We start from the raw sequence: 17727 nt of genomic DNA on the forward strand, positions 1-17727 counted from the left end.
TTAACTGAATTTGTTTTGCTTGTGCAAAAACCTTTTAAAATACCATGTAATCAAATTGTCCATTTTACCTTCTGTGATGCTCTCTATCTCATTTGATTGTGAACTCTTCCATATTCACAGATCTGACAGGTAATTTCTTCCTTGCTCCTCTAATTTGTTTATATTATTAAACTTTTTCTAAGGCATGCACCCAATGGAGCTTATCTTGTTATACAGTACAAGAATTTGGTCTACATTCAAGTTTCTGACAGACTGCTTTCTTTCCAGTTTTCGTCAAATACTGAATGCTTGCCACAATACCCAGGATCTTAGGGTTTATCACACACTTGGCTATTATGCTTGTTTGCTTCTGTATATTATGTACCTAATCTGTTCTGATGATCAACCTCTCTTTTTTAATCTGTATCAAATTGTTCTGACAATTATAACTGGTATTCTGAGGTTCCCTTCTTTCCCATTTTATTTCAGCTAATTCCCTTGAGATTCTTAACTTTTTTATTCTTCCAGATAAACTTTGTTATGATTTTTTCTAGTTCTATAAAGCAATCATTTGGTAGTCTGATTGGTAGGGCACTGAATAATTAAATTAATATTGTCATTTTGATTATACTTAGCCTACTCATGAACAATTAATATTTCTACAATTATTTAGATCTATCTTTATTTGCATAACGAGTGCTTTATAATTGTGCTTGTATAGTTCCTTGTGTGTCTGGGAAATTAGACTGACTTTCTCTCTTTTTTTTTTCCTGCTAGGTTTTACTGGTAACAGACAGAAATACTGATGATTCATGTGCGCTTATTTTATATTCTGCAACTTTGCTAAAATTGTTTCAATTAATTTTTTACTTGACTCTCTAGGGTTCTCTAAGTAAACCATCATAAATCATCACCAAACCCAGAAATTTTGTTTCTTCCTTGCCTATGTTTATTCTCTCAGTTATTTTTAAAAGATTATTTAAATTTTAGTTTCTTTAGTTTGGTGAATAAAAGAATATCCTTTGTGATTTATTCAATAACCATTTTCCTTAAACAAATAAAATTCCCTGGGTGCACATCCTAATGAAATATGCTCTATACACCTATTTTGCTAACATACAATTGGTAATGTTTACTGTGGATTGTACCTTAAATAGAATAACAAATAATTCAAATATAGCCCACAGTGGACTAGTTGGAAGAAGCTAAAAATGATTAAATATGGTGTGGTCACTGAAAATAAAACATTATACCCTTATATCAGATTGCTTGCTGTCTTAGGGAGGGGGGAGGGCAGGGAGAAAAATTTGGAACTCAAAATTTTACGAAAATGAATGTTGAAAACTATCTTTATGTGTAATTGGAAAAAAATAAAATACTATTAAGGACTTTTTTTTAAGTTTACGAAAAAAATTAAGAGAGCACAGCTTTTGTAGGGGGAGGGATGAATTCTTAACTAATAAACAAAGTGTTTGAATTGCATGAAACTAAAAAGCTTTTGCAGAAATAATAATAGTAATAATAATAATAACAGCTAGCATTTATATCGTGCTTCAAGTTTTACAAAGCACCTTTTAAATACTATTTTATCCTCACAACAATCTGGGACATAGGTGCTATTATTATTCCTACTTTATAGATGAAGAAACTGAGGTGGGCAGAGATTAAGTGACTTGTTCAGAGTCACACAGCCAATTAAACGTCTGAGGCCTGAACTCAGGAATGTTCTTGATTACACTGCCTTTTCCTTCCCGCCCCTCCCCACCCCCAAGCTTCTACTGGGAAGAAAATCTTTTCATTAAATCTCTCTGATAAGGGTATGTATGATATGCAAGATGTATTAAGACTAAAAGTCAAGGTTAAAAGAAGAATTGCAAACTATTAACCACCACATTCAAGATAGTTTCAAATTACTAATAATCAGAGAAATGAAAATCGATAAAAGTCTGAGGTTTGATCTCACACTTAGCAAACTGGCAAAGATGACCAAAGATGAAAATAGTCAAAGCTGGAAGCACTACAAGAAGACAGGCACTAACACACTATTGATGTACCTGTTGTGATAGTAATGGAATATAAAGATCCCCCTGTATTGGCTTGGTTTTCAAATAGATTGTGTTAAAACCCAGAGTTTGTTAATCCCACCTGTGGGATGGACTTGTTGACATGAAAAGAAAGTCCTGAACTGGGAGGAGCTGGTGATGTAGATTTGGAGAGACACAAGAGAGAGGCAGAAGAACTTCTTGGAAGCAGCACCCTTGTGGAGGCAGAGAGAGAGACTGAGAGGATTGCTGAGGGCCACTCTGAATTGCCCTGGATCACAATTGAATCTACCCCAGAGTTACATCAAGTTTAAGCACAGCACTTAATACCCAAATGGAGGTCTTTTCTTCATCTTGACACAGGCAAGTTCTCAGCAATCTTTGTTCCTGGGGAGACAAGGCTTAGCAAGGCCACAAGATACATTGCCAGTACCTTCATTAATTCATCCTCTGTCTGTAGAACAGTCCTAGAACCCCTGAAAACATTAGCAAAACCCTCTCCCAGGATTTCTGTAAACATACAACAAGAAAATCCTTCTTCAGGGCTTCTGAACCAACAGAAAGGTTCCCAGACCCCTGCAACAACAGCACTGTCCTTCAACAGTGGACAGTATTCACTCTCTGTCTGCAGGACAGTCTCAGTAGCTGTTAACCAACAGCCAGGTTCCAGGACTTCTTCAACAACAGGACTGTCTTTCACCAGTGGACAAATCTGGCAAAACAACATCAAAACAGACAAAGTACCAGCAAAACAGCCATGTCTCCTCAGTCCTTGGCAGCTCCGGGGGGGCAGGTCTCAAAAGTCCAGGGCAATTCAAAGTGGCCCTCAGCAATCCTCTCAGTCTCTCTCTCTCCCTCCACGAGGGTGCTGCTTCCAAGAAGTTCTTCTGCCTCTCTCTTGTGTCTCTCCAAATCTACATCACCAGCTCCTCCCAGTTCAGGACTTTCTTTTCATGTCAACAAGTCCATCCCACAGGTGGGATTAACAAACTCTGGGTTTTAACACAATCAATTTGAAAACCAAGCCAATACAGAGGGATCCTTATATTCCATTACTATCACACCTGTGAACTAGTCTAATTATTTTGGAATGCAATTTAGAATTAAGAAGTAAGCTTAAATGTGGTTAAAACATTCAAAATCAATACAATTAAAAATGTTCATGCTCTCTAATTCAGAGATTCTACTATGAGGCACATGCTCCTGAAAGGTCAAATACAAAAATATCTCATACACACCAAAACATTTAAAAAGCATTTTTTTTGTAGGAGCAAAGAAATGAAAGCAATGTCAATGTCCACTGACTGAGGAATGGCTAAACAAAATGTAATGTAATGAAATATCTGCACTAAGTGGAGAGGCAAATATAAAGAATTTCAGAAAAACATGAACAATCTCATATGGACTGGAGGATGAAGCAGAACCAAGAAAACAATATAGATGCTGACTATAATAATGTAAAACCTAAGAACAATAAAATGAAAGCTAAAAGTTGTGTAATTATACTGACCATGCTTGGATCTAGAGAAGAGTAGAGAAAAGGGATCTTTCCCCTTTCTTTGTAGAGGGAGGAAGGATGCTATGGGTGTGGAAAATAGCATATACTAACATATGTGGTTGATGTGTTTGGAAATTCTTTGCTATAAGGGATGACATTTTAGATAAGAGGTAGGGGGAGGATATATTCAGAAATAAAGATGGTATGAAAAACCAAGTATACCAATAAAATGTTTTTTTTTAACTATCTTACTGATTTTCACTAGCATTTTATTGACATGCAAAGCCAAATTAGCCAGATCCTGTATTTCCCCATTTCTGAAGACACTAACTTTGTTTTAAACAGTTGTCAAAGAATGCTAGATGTTCATAACTCAAGGTTGGGGAGAGAAGCAAACATTTAATCCTTGTGAAGTTTCCAAGTTACTTAAAACATGATATTCTACATACAGAGTATGTATTTAGGAATAGATTGCCCAAAAAGTTTAGGGCCGAGGCAGCTAGGTGGTACAGTGAATAGAACACTGACCCTGGAGTCAGGAGGACCTGAGTTCAAATTCGGCCTCAGACACTTGACACAATCACTAGCCATGTGACTTTGGGCAAGTCATTTAACCCCAGTTGCCCTCCAAAAAAACAAAAAAAAAAAAGTTTAGGGCTAAGCCCTAAGTTTTCCAGAGAACTCAGAGCACCGTGACATCACTGATCATGTCTGGGTTCAACATGTCATTTGAATAGATATCACCACAAGATAGTCACACTGAATCTGATATAGCAAAGAGGGATACTGCATATCAGAGGCCTCATTCCATTTATGATTAAGGCTAACATCTTGAAAACAAGCTAACTAAGGAGGTGTAAATCCTGGTAGTAATTAAGAGTTAAAAGAAGTATAGAATTGTACCTTACTGCCTTCAAAGGGATCTGTTTTCATTGTACCTGCTAAACATGCTGCAGACCCTGAGGCCTGAGTGGAAGTCTCAGTGGAAGCCAGCATGTGGCCTTCTGAGTTCATGTATATAGTGTCACCAAGAATGACACCATCTGTGCCTGCTTAAGTTGAGTAACAGTCACAGTTGTTTCTTGATTTATCCTTTGGAATTTCAGAAGATGGAGAAGATAAGATGAGCAGACTCACAACTAGTAAGCTTCTTGGGTGGAAGATCAGCTGAAGGAAGCCTAATATTAAGCAATGGACTCAGCTTAGATAAGCTCCAAAAGGAACAAGTAATGGTATAACTCTGTCAAGAACTCCAGTGAGGGGAGAGGCATGCTATGAAGTCTTGGTGCCCAGAGAAAGTTATCCCATACTAAGGATTTCACAGCCTAGGAAATTTGTTAATCTACAACACAGGCCCAAAGAATGGTTGGGGCCCACCCAAAATGATATATTACTCACAGGGGAATTAGTTGGACTCCCTGGCAACCAGAAAGAGAGAAGAACTGGAGAACCAGCCAAGAAAACTCCTAGCATGGCCTATCTACCAATTGTAAATGGACAGTTAGAGCCAGATAATGGTCGGTGGAAAGGTTCCAAACAATAATTCAGATGATGAGGAACCTATAGATTGGTACCTTCTCAAGGGATAGAAAACCACGGGCCTTCTTACCACCTGTGCCTGTGCTGAGATGAGAAAGAAGGGACTGATTCAGTGGCTGCCCTTTTTCTGCCTAATACTCCAGCTATGAAAAGCTAGGAAGAAAAGCCACATATAGAGCCTGACTCAGGTGCTAGAGTTAGCAGCAGGAAACTATAGCTTGGTTGAGACACAGGAGATCAGTGGGTCTGAGGATACAAAGGTTCCAGAATGAACAGTGAGTCACCATAAGAGTGGCTGGACTAGCCAGTAATCTGGGTGATATATGATACCCCATGGATAATGAGAAAGGAGATTATACATGTCTATCTGTAGTCAGACAATGCCCATTCATGGAGTGTATAGAGTGTATATTTTGTAGGTGACTTCAATATATAATATTGTATACTATAATAATTTGATATGTAATGGTATGGAATATGTATTTTGTGACTTCTGTATTTGGCCTACTGTACACAACTTTGCTACATGTTTCTGCATATGACCTAGTTGTCTGGTATAATGTATACAACCGTAATGTGTGACTGCTATATGCTAATTAGTGAGCCTGTGAAGAAATCTGAAGGCACTGCAAAATTGTTCTACAAATATGTCACTCCATTTCCCATAAGGCTTGAAGCTAAGAGAGCAGCTCCCCAAGGATGGGCTGTCCAAGGGTCTGAAGTGGTGACATTAGCAGGTAAGGCCTTACTGGAAGGGAGTTCATTCTATAGTCTGAATCATCATCACCCCCAAACAACAATGCTGAACCAAACTAAAGGATGGATTCAAATTAGGCCCATGACAATCTGCTTTCAATTTCATCCCAGCTAAGGCAAACTCTAATGGGCACCTCTAACTTTGCTTCCCAAATGCTCACTTGTACTCTCCAAAGAACTGTGAGATGCAGCCTCTCTCTCGGCCGCAGGGTAAATGGAAGTTTCTTCGGCACCTCTCCTTCTGGCAGAAGATGGCAGCTCCCTTTTTCTTGCACACAAAGCAGGTCTGTAAATGAGACCCCAGACAGTGCTCACAGCCCCAGAAAGGAGAACCCACATCCCCCAACACATTTGTGAGGAATGGCAGTGTCAGAGGACAACCTTGACCTTTCCTGCCCTGGGAGGCAGTGGGGGGGACCCTATGAAAGCTTCAGGGCCTATCAGCGCTCCTCAATTCGGACCTGTAGCCCCTCCAGAGTCCGGAGCCGATGGGGTCGGCACCATGCCCAACAAGCACCCAGAACCCAACAGAGAGAGGAAAGGGACAGAAAAGGGGTCGGGGGCTCATATTTTCAGGGTTTCTAGCCTTCCTAGCAGCACGGATTGTCTCCTTTTTGATATCCTCAGGTAAAAATCCATGGAAGCCATCACTGGCCCGTCCCCGTTGAGGCAGCCCACTAGACAGGATCTGGAAGGCAGCAGAACAGATAGACTACAATCATCAATGAAGAGCAAGATAGCAAGATGTGGTGGGGAGGTCTATTATTATTGTATATGACGGTGTATAATAATGCATACATACACACACACGAGCGCATATCACTTATTATAACGCACTGTCCTCAAAATAATCCTGTGAGAGGGCAGTACCAGCATTGGTATTATAATACCCATTTCACAGACAGGAAGCTGAGGCACAGAGAGGTCAAATTCTTTCCTCAGTATCACATAATTAATAAAATGTTACATTGGACTCAAACTCAAATCTTCTGATTCTAAGGCCAATATACTTTCCACCACTACTTACACTGAAGAAGCAAGGGAAAAAAAACAAACTAGTGTAACAGGATCAAGCATATGAGACAGGTGAGGACTGAAAAAAGTGAGGAATAACAAACAACGACTGAGAATTTAAAGGAAGGGAATTTTAAATTCCCTTTAAAAGGGAAATTTAAAGGAAACATACTCACAAGACAGAAATAATGAATATGAAGATTATCTCTTTGCAGAAACTCCCCTAACTTTTCAGGATCTCCTGGTTCTTGGAGGCACATTCGGCAAACTAGAAGAGATTAGACAAGAAGAATTAGTCTAGAATAAAAATTTGACTCAAGGGAAGAGCCATAATTTTAGAAAAAAGTATGTGGGATTTTACTCCATTTGGAGAGAACAAAAGTTAATACCTGCATTTTCCCTTGATGGCATGTGTTTTTAACACACATGCAATTTCTTTTTTTTTAAATGAAATGTGTTATTGATGAATTTTTTAAACACAATGACCTTCTCTAATAACCTCCACAATTTCAGACTTAACATTCTAATGGTATAGGGAAGTAACAATAAAAAAAATTCTAGTAATTCAGACAGCAGCATTTTTATATGGATTGAAGATTTGTAACTTATAGAGAGTTGCCTAAGACTGAGAAGAAGAGTTACTCTCCCAGGGACATACAACTAGTATATATCAGAGGCAGAATTTGAACCTGGATCATCCTGACTCAGACATGAGCTCTCTATCTACTCTTGCACAATGCCCTCCAAGCATATTCCCTTTAAGTCCAAACCTGTGATTTCACTGGCATATAGGGCACTCCAGGTGAAACTTCCTCCACTTATGCAGAATAGCTACTTTTGGGCAATTTCTAGCCTAAGATGAACAGCTGTCAGTCTTCCCTTACAATTTTTTTAAGCAGCTAAGCAACAGCTGTCCCCCTTTTCCCTCCTCCTCCCCCCCAAGGGTTAGGAGCGCAACAACTATTTTCAATAGAAAGGCAACGTAATAATAATGTACTCTTTCTGTGCAAAGAAACAACTCAGTTTTGTGCTTAATTAGCAAGAATAAGTAAACTAGGAAGTTACCAAATGACCTGTTGCTGAATAACACCCATGGTAAGACATTTTAGTACAAACCTGGGATTTCAATGGTGAGGGAATTCTTGTCACATTCTTCACCAATGTAACCTTAGTGACTTAAGAGTCTTCAGAGAATGGGGGCAGCTAGGTGGAGCAGTGAATAGAGCACCGGCCTTCGAGTCAGGAGAACCTGAGTTCAAATCTGACCTCAGATACTTAACGCAAAAAACTAGCCATGTGACTTTGGGCAAGTCACTTAATCCCAACTGCCCTCCAAAAAAATAAAGGCAAAAAAAAAAAAAGAGTCTTCAGAGAGCTTCCCATTTGACCAGTGTCAGAGGCAGAGCTTGAACCCAGCCCTCTATCCATTCTACCACCCTGACTCTCTTGCCTTACAGGATTCTATTAGTTTGGGCACATGCCCTAAGGAATTTTAGAAGCATCTCTCACTTTTCCATGGTTTGTGGAAAAAATAGTTGGCAACACAATAGAGGTACTGCTATAGCTGGATTCTGTATGATCTTTGAAAAATGTTGGAATAGCATGAGAAAAAGGCCTTTCAAAGGTTAGAGTGGCTGGAAGATATGTGTGTAATTATGTGTGAATAAATGAGTGAAAAAGTATTTACTAAGTATACATGCTAAGTACTGTGCTAAATGCTAGAGATACAAATATAAGCAAGTAAGATGATTGTTACCTTCAAATAGTTTACATTATTTAAAAAAAAATTTTCTTCTGGACTTAAACACCAAAAAGAACATTTCCATATACATAACACAAAAAGATTCTGCATGAAATCATCAATTTCCATTTCACAACGCTTGCTTTTTAAAATAAGTATACAATAAATTCTATATGTTTCTTTCAAAACTGTCTTGTGTGACTTTCTGAACTTCCTTCTATCCTCTTTTGTGCATTTAAAAGTATGTTGCAATGGTTCTTTTTTGGGGGTGGGGGTGGGGGAGTGGCATCGCTACTGCTATCCACTCCTCTTAACTTTGCCCTTTAGCTCTAATATATTTAAAATTTTCATTTATGATTTACCTTGCCCTTTGGTCCTATAGAAATATATGTCCATTTCAGATAAGAATGCAGTTCATCTAATATGTGTTTCCCCCACTTTTTCTTCCATATTTGTACAGTCTTCTTCTCATATACCCTAATTATGAGAAAAAGCAAATTTTATCCCCTCTTCCTCCTTTCAACACTGGCTATTAATCTATCTTATATTCTAATTGGAAAAGACAATACATGTAGCTAGATTTGGATAGGGTTGAATGGGAAAGGGTAGACTAGAGTCTGGAAAATGTCATGAGACAGGTCTAGAGACCATGAGACCTCAGAACAGGCCTAGATGACAATTCATCATTTGGAGGTTACCTAGTTGATCTGAATCTGTCACCTGACAAGCAATATTCTTCAATGCATCTGTCAAGTATTTGGGTCAAAGTGTCTCAGCAGAGGGTGAGTATAAACCTGAGAACAAGGTAGTTATCACCAGCTGGCCATATCTGAAGAATCTTTGAGAGTTAAAGACTGATAATCATTTAATATCATTTGAACCTCAATAAGGGTCAGAGCCTGAACTAATCAACCAGAAGAAGAGCCTAGACCTAACAGTTATCCCTTTGTTCTCTGAGTAAACTCAGAGAATGCCTCTTCCTATGTCAATAAGGCGAGATGCGGATGACTTAAGAGCATTTTTTCCTCTGCTTATGGCCATTAAGGATGAGACCCTTAAACTAAGACACTATCTTGAATAATGGGACTTTTTCACATCTTAATATTTTATGGACATATATTATGTTATGGCATGTTAATGTTTACAGGTATCCTGGGTCATAATTTCAACTGACACTTTGTCAACTCTCTTATCTTATTTAGTATTTACCACCTATTCAATTAAGAAAATTCCTTTCTCATGATGTGGTTAAACATAGAGGGAGATCATAAATTTGGGTGACATAGATACCCTGAGTTAGGATTATTCTAAAACATATTTAAGGCTGGTCATTCTTTTATCAGTCAGAATTCACATTCTGGTTCCTTGTATGTACATGTTCACTAGCTTCAACTAGTTTTAAGGTAATAAAACAATATGAATTTACTTATCACCTACCCTGTTTGCCTCTTTTAACCAAACTTTCAGGTTGACAAGACTTATCTAGCAAAAGGTGGTTGTTATCAGAACTTATAAATTATTATGCTACCCTCTAAATGATCTAACTGGTTGAGATTGAGAAACACTACAATCTGAATGGCAAAATGGAACAATCTGGCCTGAAGCTTTCAGATTGCTGGGATGACAACTGGAAGAATAAATTGCTTAGAAGAGAAAGGGTAAACTTTATCCAAGAAATGAATCCTTGAAAACTAGAATAGAACAAATATAAATCAATGATTCCATGAGAGAACAAAATCAAAAGACTAAAAAAAGGAGGAAATGTAATATATCTGGTATAAAAAAACCCAAACAAACCTGGAAAACAGGTCAAGGAGAGATAATTTAAGAATCATTAGAATCTCTGAAAACCAGTATAAAAAACATAGCCTAACAAAATTATATTTCAAAAAATCACAAATGAAAACTACACAATTCTATTAGGACCAAAGGGCAAAGTACATCATAAATGAAAACTTTAAATCTATTAGAGCCAAAGGGCAAAGTTAGACTCCACCAATCATTTCCTGAAAGGAATCCCCAGAAATATCATAGCCAAAATCCAGAGCTCCCACATAAAAAAAGAAAAAAAGTTTGAAAAAAAAATACAGAATCAGGCAGTTACATGGAGGGTAGCAGTGGGGGAAGCTAAGAGTTTACAGGCTAAGAAGCCATCTGCTGGGTAGCAGAAATCCTACAGCACAGAGTCTGTTCTAACAAAAGCATTGGGTTGGTTAAGTAAAGCACTGTCTGATGGATATATGATAAAACACCCCCTACTGCAGCATCTCAATTACATGTAAAAACAAATTTTTAACACTGTTTTTAAAATTTTGAGTTTCAAATTCTTCCCCTCCCTCCACTCTCCTCTCCTTGAGAAGACAACCTTTTAACTTTATATCATGCAGGTAATCCACACCATAACCACATAGTTTATTAAAATAAAATGAGGAAAATCACCAAGAAACTGTCAAGTTTCCCTCTTGTACTTTACCATGTTTCCCCACCTTCCTCCTACTGTGTGGATCATGGGAAAGACTTTAGTGTATAAGAAAAGGGGCTTACTTGGATTTGCATAAACTGTGACATGAAAGAGGCAGTGGATCAAGTCCTTAAAAATCTATTCATGACCCAGAGGCATGAACATAAGACTAAGTGGAGTCAGCATATGGTCTCTCTAGTATCTGAATGCAGCAAATACCCTTTGGGGCTATTTCCCCAAATCCCACTCTAGCTTGCAGGCTAGGTCTCCCAAGGTTAATTATGACTTTACTGTTAAGAGTCTGTCTCTGGTCCATGAGTTTCTAGTAGTCACATGCCTGATAATTTGAAGCACACCTGTGTGCTTAGTAAATATAAAAAAGGGTATTTATTAATTTAGTAAGAACACTTGGTTCACAATATTCCCCCCACCCTACCTTCCAAAAGTCTCCGGCACACTCTACTCTCCCAGAATTCAGGGTAAGAGAGTTAAAAGTACAATGATATATTAAGAAAGAATATGTATGGCCAAAAAGTCAACCTAATTCCTGGTTACTGGAAGCTCTTTCTTGAGTTTATAGCAACATTCTTTTCTGGTTCAAAGGGTTCCATGTCTTGAGATTATGTTGTTCTTTGGATATCTTTCTGAATATGATTCTGTTTGTGTTTGGTGTGTTTCTCTTTGCTATGGGTTGGATTTATTGTTTTGTCCTAGTCCAGTGTCTATTTCAGCATCAGAGGGGAAGTGTAACACTATCCACTCCCATACTCTTTGGTAGAGGTAAGAGGGTCTGACCTCTTCAAGGTGCTCCCGAGTCTAGAAGCTACCAAAGTTGGACTAAACTGACTTGCTGTATTATACATAAGCCCAGAGATGTGTCTGATTTTCTGCCACATCACAAACTATCTCCTATGTGGTGTTATTTTTTTTCGTTCAATGACCTAAGTAGAAGCTTCACTCCCCCCAAAATGATTAAGGACTTGTTCCAACTAGTTTATACCTTTGACTAATTCAATTGAGAAATCTGGGCCTTCATGGTAGACATTAATTGGGGATAAAAACCTCTATCCTTGTATTTATGTTACCAAAAATGAGTACATAAACTTTACTCTGTAAGCACTACTTGGGTGAGGGTCATGATTATCTATTGATTTTTTTTAAAGTATTATATATTTTTATTGACTTCTTTTGTTTTTGCAGTATATTTACTTCTGAATATAATCCCCTCACTCATCCCTTGTAATAGAAATTTTAAAAAGAAAAAGAAAAGAAAGCAGTTTGGCAAAACCACATTAGGCAGTACATAGTCTCCACCTCAGCACTGAAGTAAAGAAGTTGTATTTTCTCAACTCCTGTCTAGGTCCAAGCCTGGCCATTATGATTACAAACTATTCAGTTCCATTGGTCTTTCCATTTCTGTTGTTGTAGTCCTGGTATATATTGTTTTTCGGATTTTGCTCATTTAAAACTGCTTCAATTTGCATACTTTTTTTCTGAATTCTTACTATTCATCTCTTCTTAGAGTGTAGTAATATTTCATTATATACATGTACCATAATTTGTTAAATCATTTCCTAAATGATTTCATCTACTTTATTTTCAGCTCTATGCTACCACTATGTATGGGATTTTGCTTCCTTTGACCTCCTTAGGTTACATATCTTATAGTAGGATCCCTAGGTCAAAGGATACAGACATTTTAGTCTCTTTTTAAAAGAATAATTCCAAATTGCTTTCAAGGACGATTCATAGTTCCACCAACATAGGAATTAGTGTATCCTCCTTTCCAACATTATCTCCATCTTTTGTCATCTTTGTCAATTTGCTGGATCTGAGGTGAAATCTCAAGACTTGTCTTGATTTGCATTTCTAGAATTATTACTGCAATCTTTCTTATGGTTGTTAATAGTTCTCAACTCTTTTGGGGAATGGCTTTTGGTCTTATATAATTGTGCTAATCCTCTACATAATTTAAATGTTGTATCTTTAGTAGAGATATTTGATGTAAATTCTTCCCTAATTGTTAGTTTCCATTATCCTAGATGTGGCATTTTATTTGTTCAAAAGCTTCTCAATTTCATGTAACTAAAATTACCTATTTTATTTTTTGTCATTGCCTTCTTCCTTTGCTTAGCCATAATTGTAAAAGATAATGCAATCCACTTTCATTAAATTTATGTATGTGTGATTTTGTATATAATAAGTTGAATATCTGTTTAGAACTTATTGTAGTATATGGTATAAAATGCTTGTTCAAACCTTATTTTTGCTAAATTGCTTTCAAGTTTTCCAAGCAGTTCTTATTAAATAGATGTTTCTTCCCTAAGCTTTTTATTATTCTTAGGTTTACTGAACACTAGGTTACTGAATAAAATGGTTCCTGATTCTTGCTTATCAAGAATAAGCAAGGTGGAACACTGCACACAGTAAAAGCCACATTATGTCATGACTAACTTTGATAGACTTAGCTCTTCACAGCAATACAAGGATCTAAGGCAACTCCAAAAGACTGATGGCAAATGCTATTGACACCCAGGGAAAGACCTATTGAGTCTGAATACAGATGAAAGCACACTATGTGCTCTCCCTTTCTTTTGTTGTTGTGTTTGTTTCTTCTTTCTTGTGGTTCCTCCCATTAGTTCTAATTTTTCTTTGCATCATAAATAATGTGAAAATATATTTAAGTAGAGTCTATATCAGATTGCATGCTGTCTTGGGGAGGGGGGAGGAGAGGGAGAGGGAGAAAATTTAAAACTCAAAATCTTATGGAAGTGAATGCTGAAAAGTAAGAACAAATTAATTATTTAAAAAAAAATAATAAGCAAGGTGGAGAATGGAAGTGGAGTGGTCCACTATGACAGGTTGTCATAGGCCCTCTTTACTTCTTCCCTTATACTGCTTCACTTGGTGACTTCATTGGTTCCCATGGTTTCAGTGATCTTATCTATGTAGATGACTCTCAGTTCCACTTGTCCAGCCATAACCTTCCTCCTGATCCCTCCTGACCCACAGTCTTACATCTCTAACAACTCTTTAGACATCTTAAACTGAATGTCTCATTGACATTTCAAACTGAGTACTTCCAAAACTTGTCATCTTTCCCTCCAAATCCTCCCCTTTTCCTAATTTCCTTATTACTGTTGAAGGTACCACTATCCTTCCAGTCACCCAGGCTTGCAATCTAGGCATCATCACTCTTTCTCTCTCACTTCCTCCCCTATATCAATCAGTGTTCAAAAGTCCCATCATTTTATCACTATAACATCTTACACATACACATCCTTTTCTTCTGACACTGCCACCATCCTGGTTGAGGCCCTTATCACCTCATACCTGGATACATATAAGTCTGTTAGTTGTCCACTCAGCTGTCAAGCTGTCAATGTGATCTTCCTAAAGAATAGGTTTGATCATCTCACTATCCCCTCCTCCCATTCAATAAACTCCAGTGGCTCCCTATCACTTCCAGGGTCAAATATAAAATCCTTTGCTTTGCATTCAAGGTCCTTGTTACTCTTGGCTTGGCCTACCTTTCTACCTCATTCATCTCTATGTACTTACTCTGCTGACATCTGCTGACACTAGCTCCATTGTTCCTTAAACAAAACACTTCCTTATCTCCCAACTCTGAGCACTTCCACTGGCTGTCCTGTGCCTGGATGCTCTCCCTCTTCACCTCTTCTTCTTGGCTTCCCTCCCCTTCCTGCCTTCAGATAAAATCCTACCTTTTGCAAGACGCCTTTCCCAGAGCTCCTTAAGCATAGCTCCTTCCCTCTGACACCACCCTCCAATTTATCCTGCATTTGTACATTTGCACATGATTATTTGTATGTTTTCTTCGCCATGAAGACTGTGAGCTCCCTGAGAGCAGGGACTGTTTGTTTTTCCCTTTTCTTTGTATCCCCAGTGCTTAGCACAGTGCCTGACACATAGAGGGCACTTCATAAATGCTCCAATATTTACTTTTCTATTTTTAACCAAACAGTTTTGGTAATTATTGAATGTAATAAAATTCCAGGAATTGGAATTTTATTCCTGGAAGAGTATTTTCTGGAATAAACTGGAAAAGATTATTTTCCTTTCATACTTTGTTTTTTCCCTTGAGATTCTAGACATTTTGTTCCTGCAAATGAATTTTAAAAATTATTTTTCTCCTTTGCCTCTCTTTTTGGTAGTTTGATTGGTTTAGCACTAAGCATTTAAATAAACTTAAATAGTACTATTTTTATTATGGTCCAGCCATGAGCAATGACTATCTACTTGTCATTATTTCTTTAAAAATTGTTTTACAACTTTATATAAACTTTTAAGTCTGTATGGTAGATTTACTCAGATAGTTTATGAATTTTGTAGTTATTTTAAATGAGATTTCCCTCTATTATTTCCTCCTAGATTTTGTAATTGCTATATAGAAATGCTACTCCTTATTCCTCACTCAAGATACTCTACCTCCTATCTCCATGCCTTTACACTGGCTACCCCATGCTTGGAATGCCTTCCTTCCTTGCCTCCATCTCACACAGTCCTTCTCTCTCTCTCTTTTTTTTTTGCTTTTTGGAGGGCAACTGGGGTTAAGTGACTTGCTCAAGGTCACATGGCTAGTAAGTGTTAGGTGTCTGAGGCCGGATTTGAACTCAAGTCCTCCTGACTCCAGCACTGGTACTCTATTCACTGTGTCACCTAGCCGCCCCAGTCCTTCTCTTCTTTTAAGATACAGCTCAGATACCATCTGCTAAATGATGCCTTTACTGATCCCTCCAGCTGCCAGTGTCCTCCCCCCAAACTACCATGTATTTAACTGCTTTGTGTATATATACATCTATATGAACATATATACATACACAAACATGTATTTATTAGGTTTATGTTTACATTATATATTTTTCCATTATGTAAGAATATCAGCTCATTGTGAATAGGGATCTCTTTATTTATTCTTCATACTTAGATCTGCAGGACCTAGCAGTGTCTGGCTTATATTAAGTCTTCATATCCTATTACTTTGTTGAAACTATTGTCTCAATTAATTTCCTTTCTGGTTTTCATGTCATTAATAAATAGGAATAACTGTGTGTCCTCTTTTCCACTGTTCATGCCTTTAATATATTTGTCTCGTTACTAAGCATTTTTAGAACATCAAATAACAGTGGAGAGAGGAAACATCCTTGCTTCTAGTGTTTCCTCATGGAAGATGCTAGCTTTTGGTTTTAGATATATAGTTTTATCACATTAAAATTGTTCTTATATGTTTATGCTTTTTTCAGCTTTTAGCATAAATGAATGCTAGACTTTGTCAAAGGATTTTTCCACACATAATAATGCTGTTTTTGCTATTTTTGTCTTAATGTGAATAATTTATTGTTCTCCTAATGTTTAAACCCCTTGCATCCTTGGTATGAATCCAATCTGTTCACAGTAAGCTATTTCTTGGGATATATTGCTATAATCCAGGATTCTGTTTAAAACTTTTGCTTCAATATTCATTAGTGATATTGGTCAATAGTTCTCTTGCTTTATCCCTCTATGGTTTAGGTAGTTGGGTCACATTTGTTTTACAAAAGGAGTTTGATAGTGTTTTCTTTCACAATTTTTGAGAATATGTTGTATAGCAAAGGTAAGAACTGATGGAATTTACCTGTAAATTTCTGGATCAAGGATTTTTCCCCCTCTGGCAATTCCTTATGGCTTGTTTATTCTCTAAGAATGGGTTATGATCTCATCATATTGTGTTAATTTGGGTGTTTTACTTGCCAAATTTTAATTTGGAGTCTCAGAAAATGAAGACATGAACACTCACAGTCAGTACGTCTCTTAGCTGAGGAATTCATTTATTCAACAAGCAAAGACTTATCAGTGTATATTATCTGTCAGGCACTGTGCTAGGCACAAGGAACACAAAGACAACAAGAAAGTCCTTGACTTCAGAGAGCTTACATTCTACTGCATATACAACATGTACATGGCTAAATAGATAAGAGACAGATAAAAATAAACACAAAGCAATTTCAGGGCAAAGAATAGTAACAACTGGAAGAATCAGGGCAGCCCTACATTGCTGCAGGAGATGGCACTTGAGCTGGACTTTGAAGGGAGCTGGGTGTTCCAAGAGGTGGAAATTATGAGCAAGAATATTCCAGATAGGGGTGGCCAGGTAGCACATCAAGTAAGAGCACCGGCCCCAGTGTCGGGATGACCTGGGGGATTGAATCCGGGCTCAGACACTTAGCACCCACCCAGAAACACCTGGCCGTGTAACCTTGAGCAAGTTACTTAACCCCAATTGCTTAAAAAAAAAGAATATTCCAGATATGGGGGACAGCCTGTAGAAAGGCATGGAGGTGGGAGGTGGAATGTTATGTGTCAGAAACAGCAGGTAAACCAGTATGGACGCAACATATGAATGCTTGAGAGGGAGTAATACAAGTTTGGAATGTCAGAAGTCAGATTGTGAAGGGGTTTTAAAATGCCAGAAGATTTTGTATTCTCTCCTAGAGTTGATAAGGAGTCATTGAAGCTTCTTGAGCAGAGGAATTGTATGGTCAGATCTGTGCTTTAGTAATAACAATTTGGCAACTATATAGAGGATAGATTAGAGAGAGGAAAGCCTAGATGTAGGGAGAAAAATTAGGAAATTACTGTTATAACCTAGGCTAGATGAGATGAAGGAGTCATCATGAGTGGAGAGAAGGGGACACAA

The 17727-nt window shown here is 37.6% G+C and overlaps 1 protein-coding gene across 1 annotated transcript in view; it reads right to left on the reverse strand.

Annotated features, from left to right (window-relative positions):
• PHF7 (PHD finger protein 7) overlaps positions 1 to 17727 on the reverse strand; it is a 45435-nt gene that overhangs the window by 4995 nt on the left and 22713 nt on the right. Inside the window, 3 exon segments of the mRNA XM_069095560.1 lie at positions 5976 to 6100; positions 6401 to 6502; positions 7005 to 7096. Of these exon segments, the coding sequence (XP_068951661.1) occupies positions 5976 to 6100; positions 6401 to 6502; positions 7005 to 7096 (319 nt within the window).

Source organism: Petaurus breviceps, unplaced genomic scaffold (assembly GCF_028583685.1).
Source record: "Petaurus breviceps papuanus isolate PSGF00001 unplaced genomic scaffold, PetGlider_PUasm1.0 227, whole genome shotgun sequence".
Classification (NCBI taxonomy): Eukaryota; Metazoa; Chordata; class Mammalia; order Diprotodontia; family Petauridae; genus Petaurus; species Petaurus breviceps.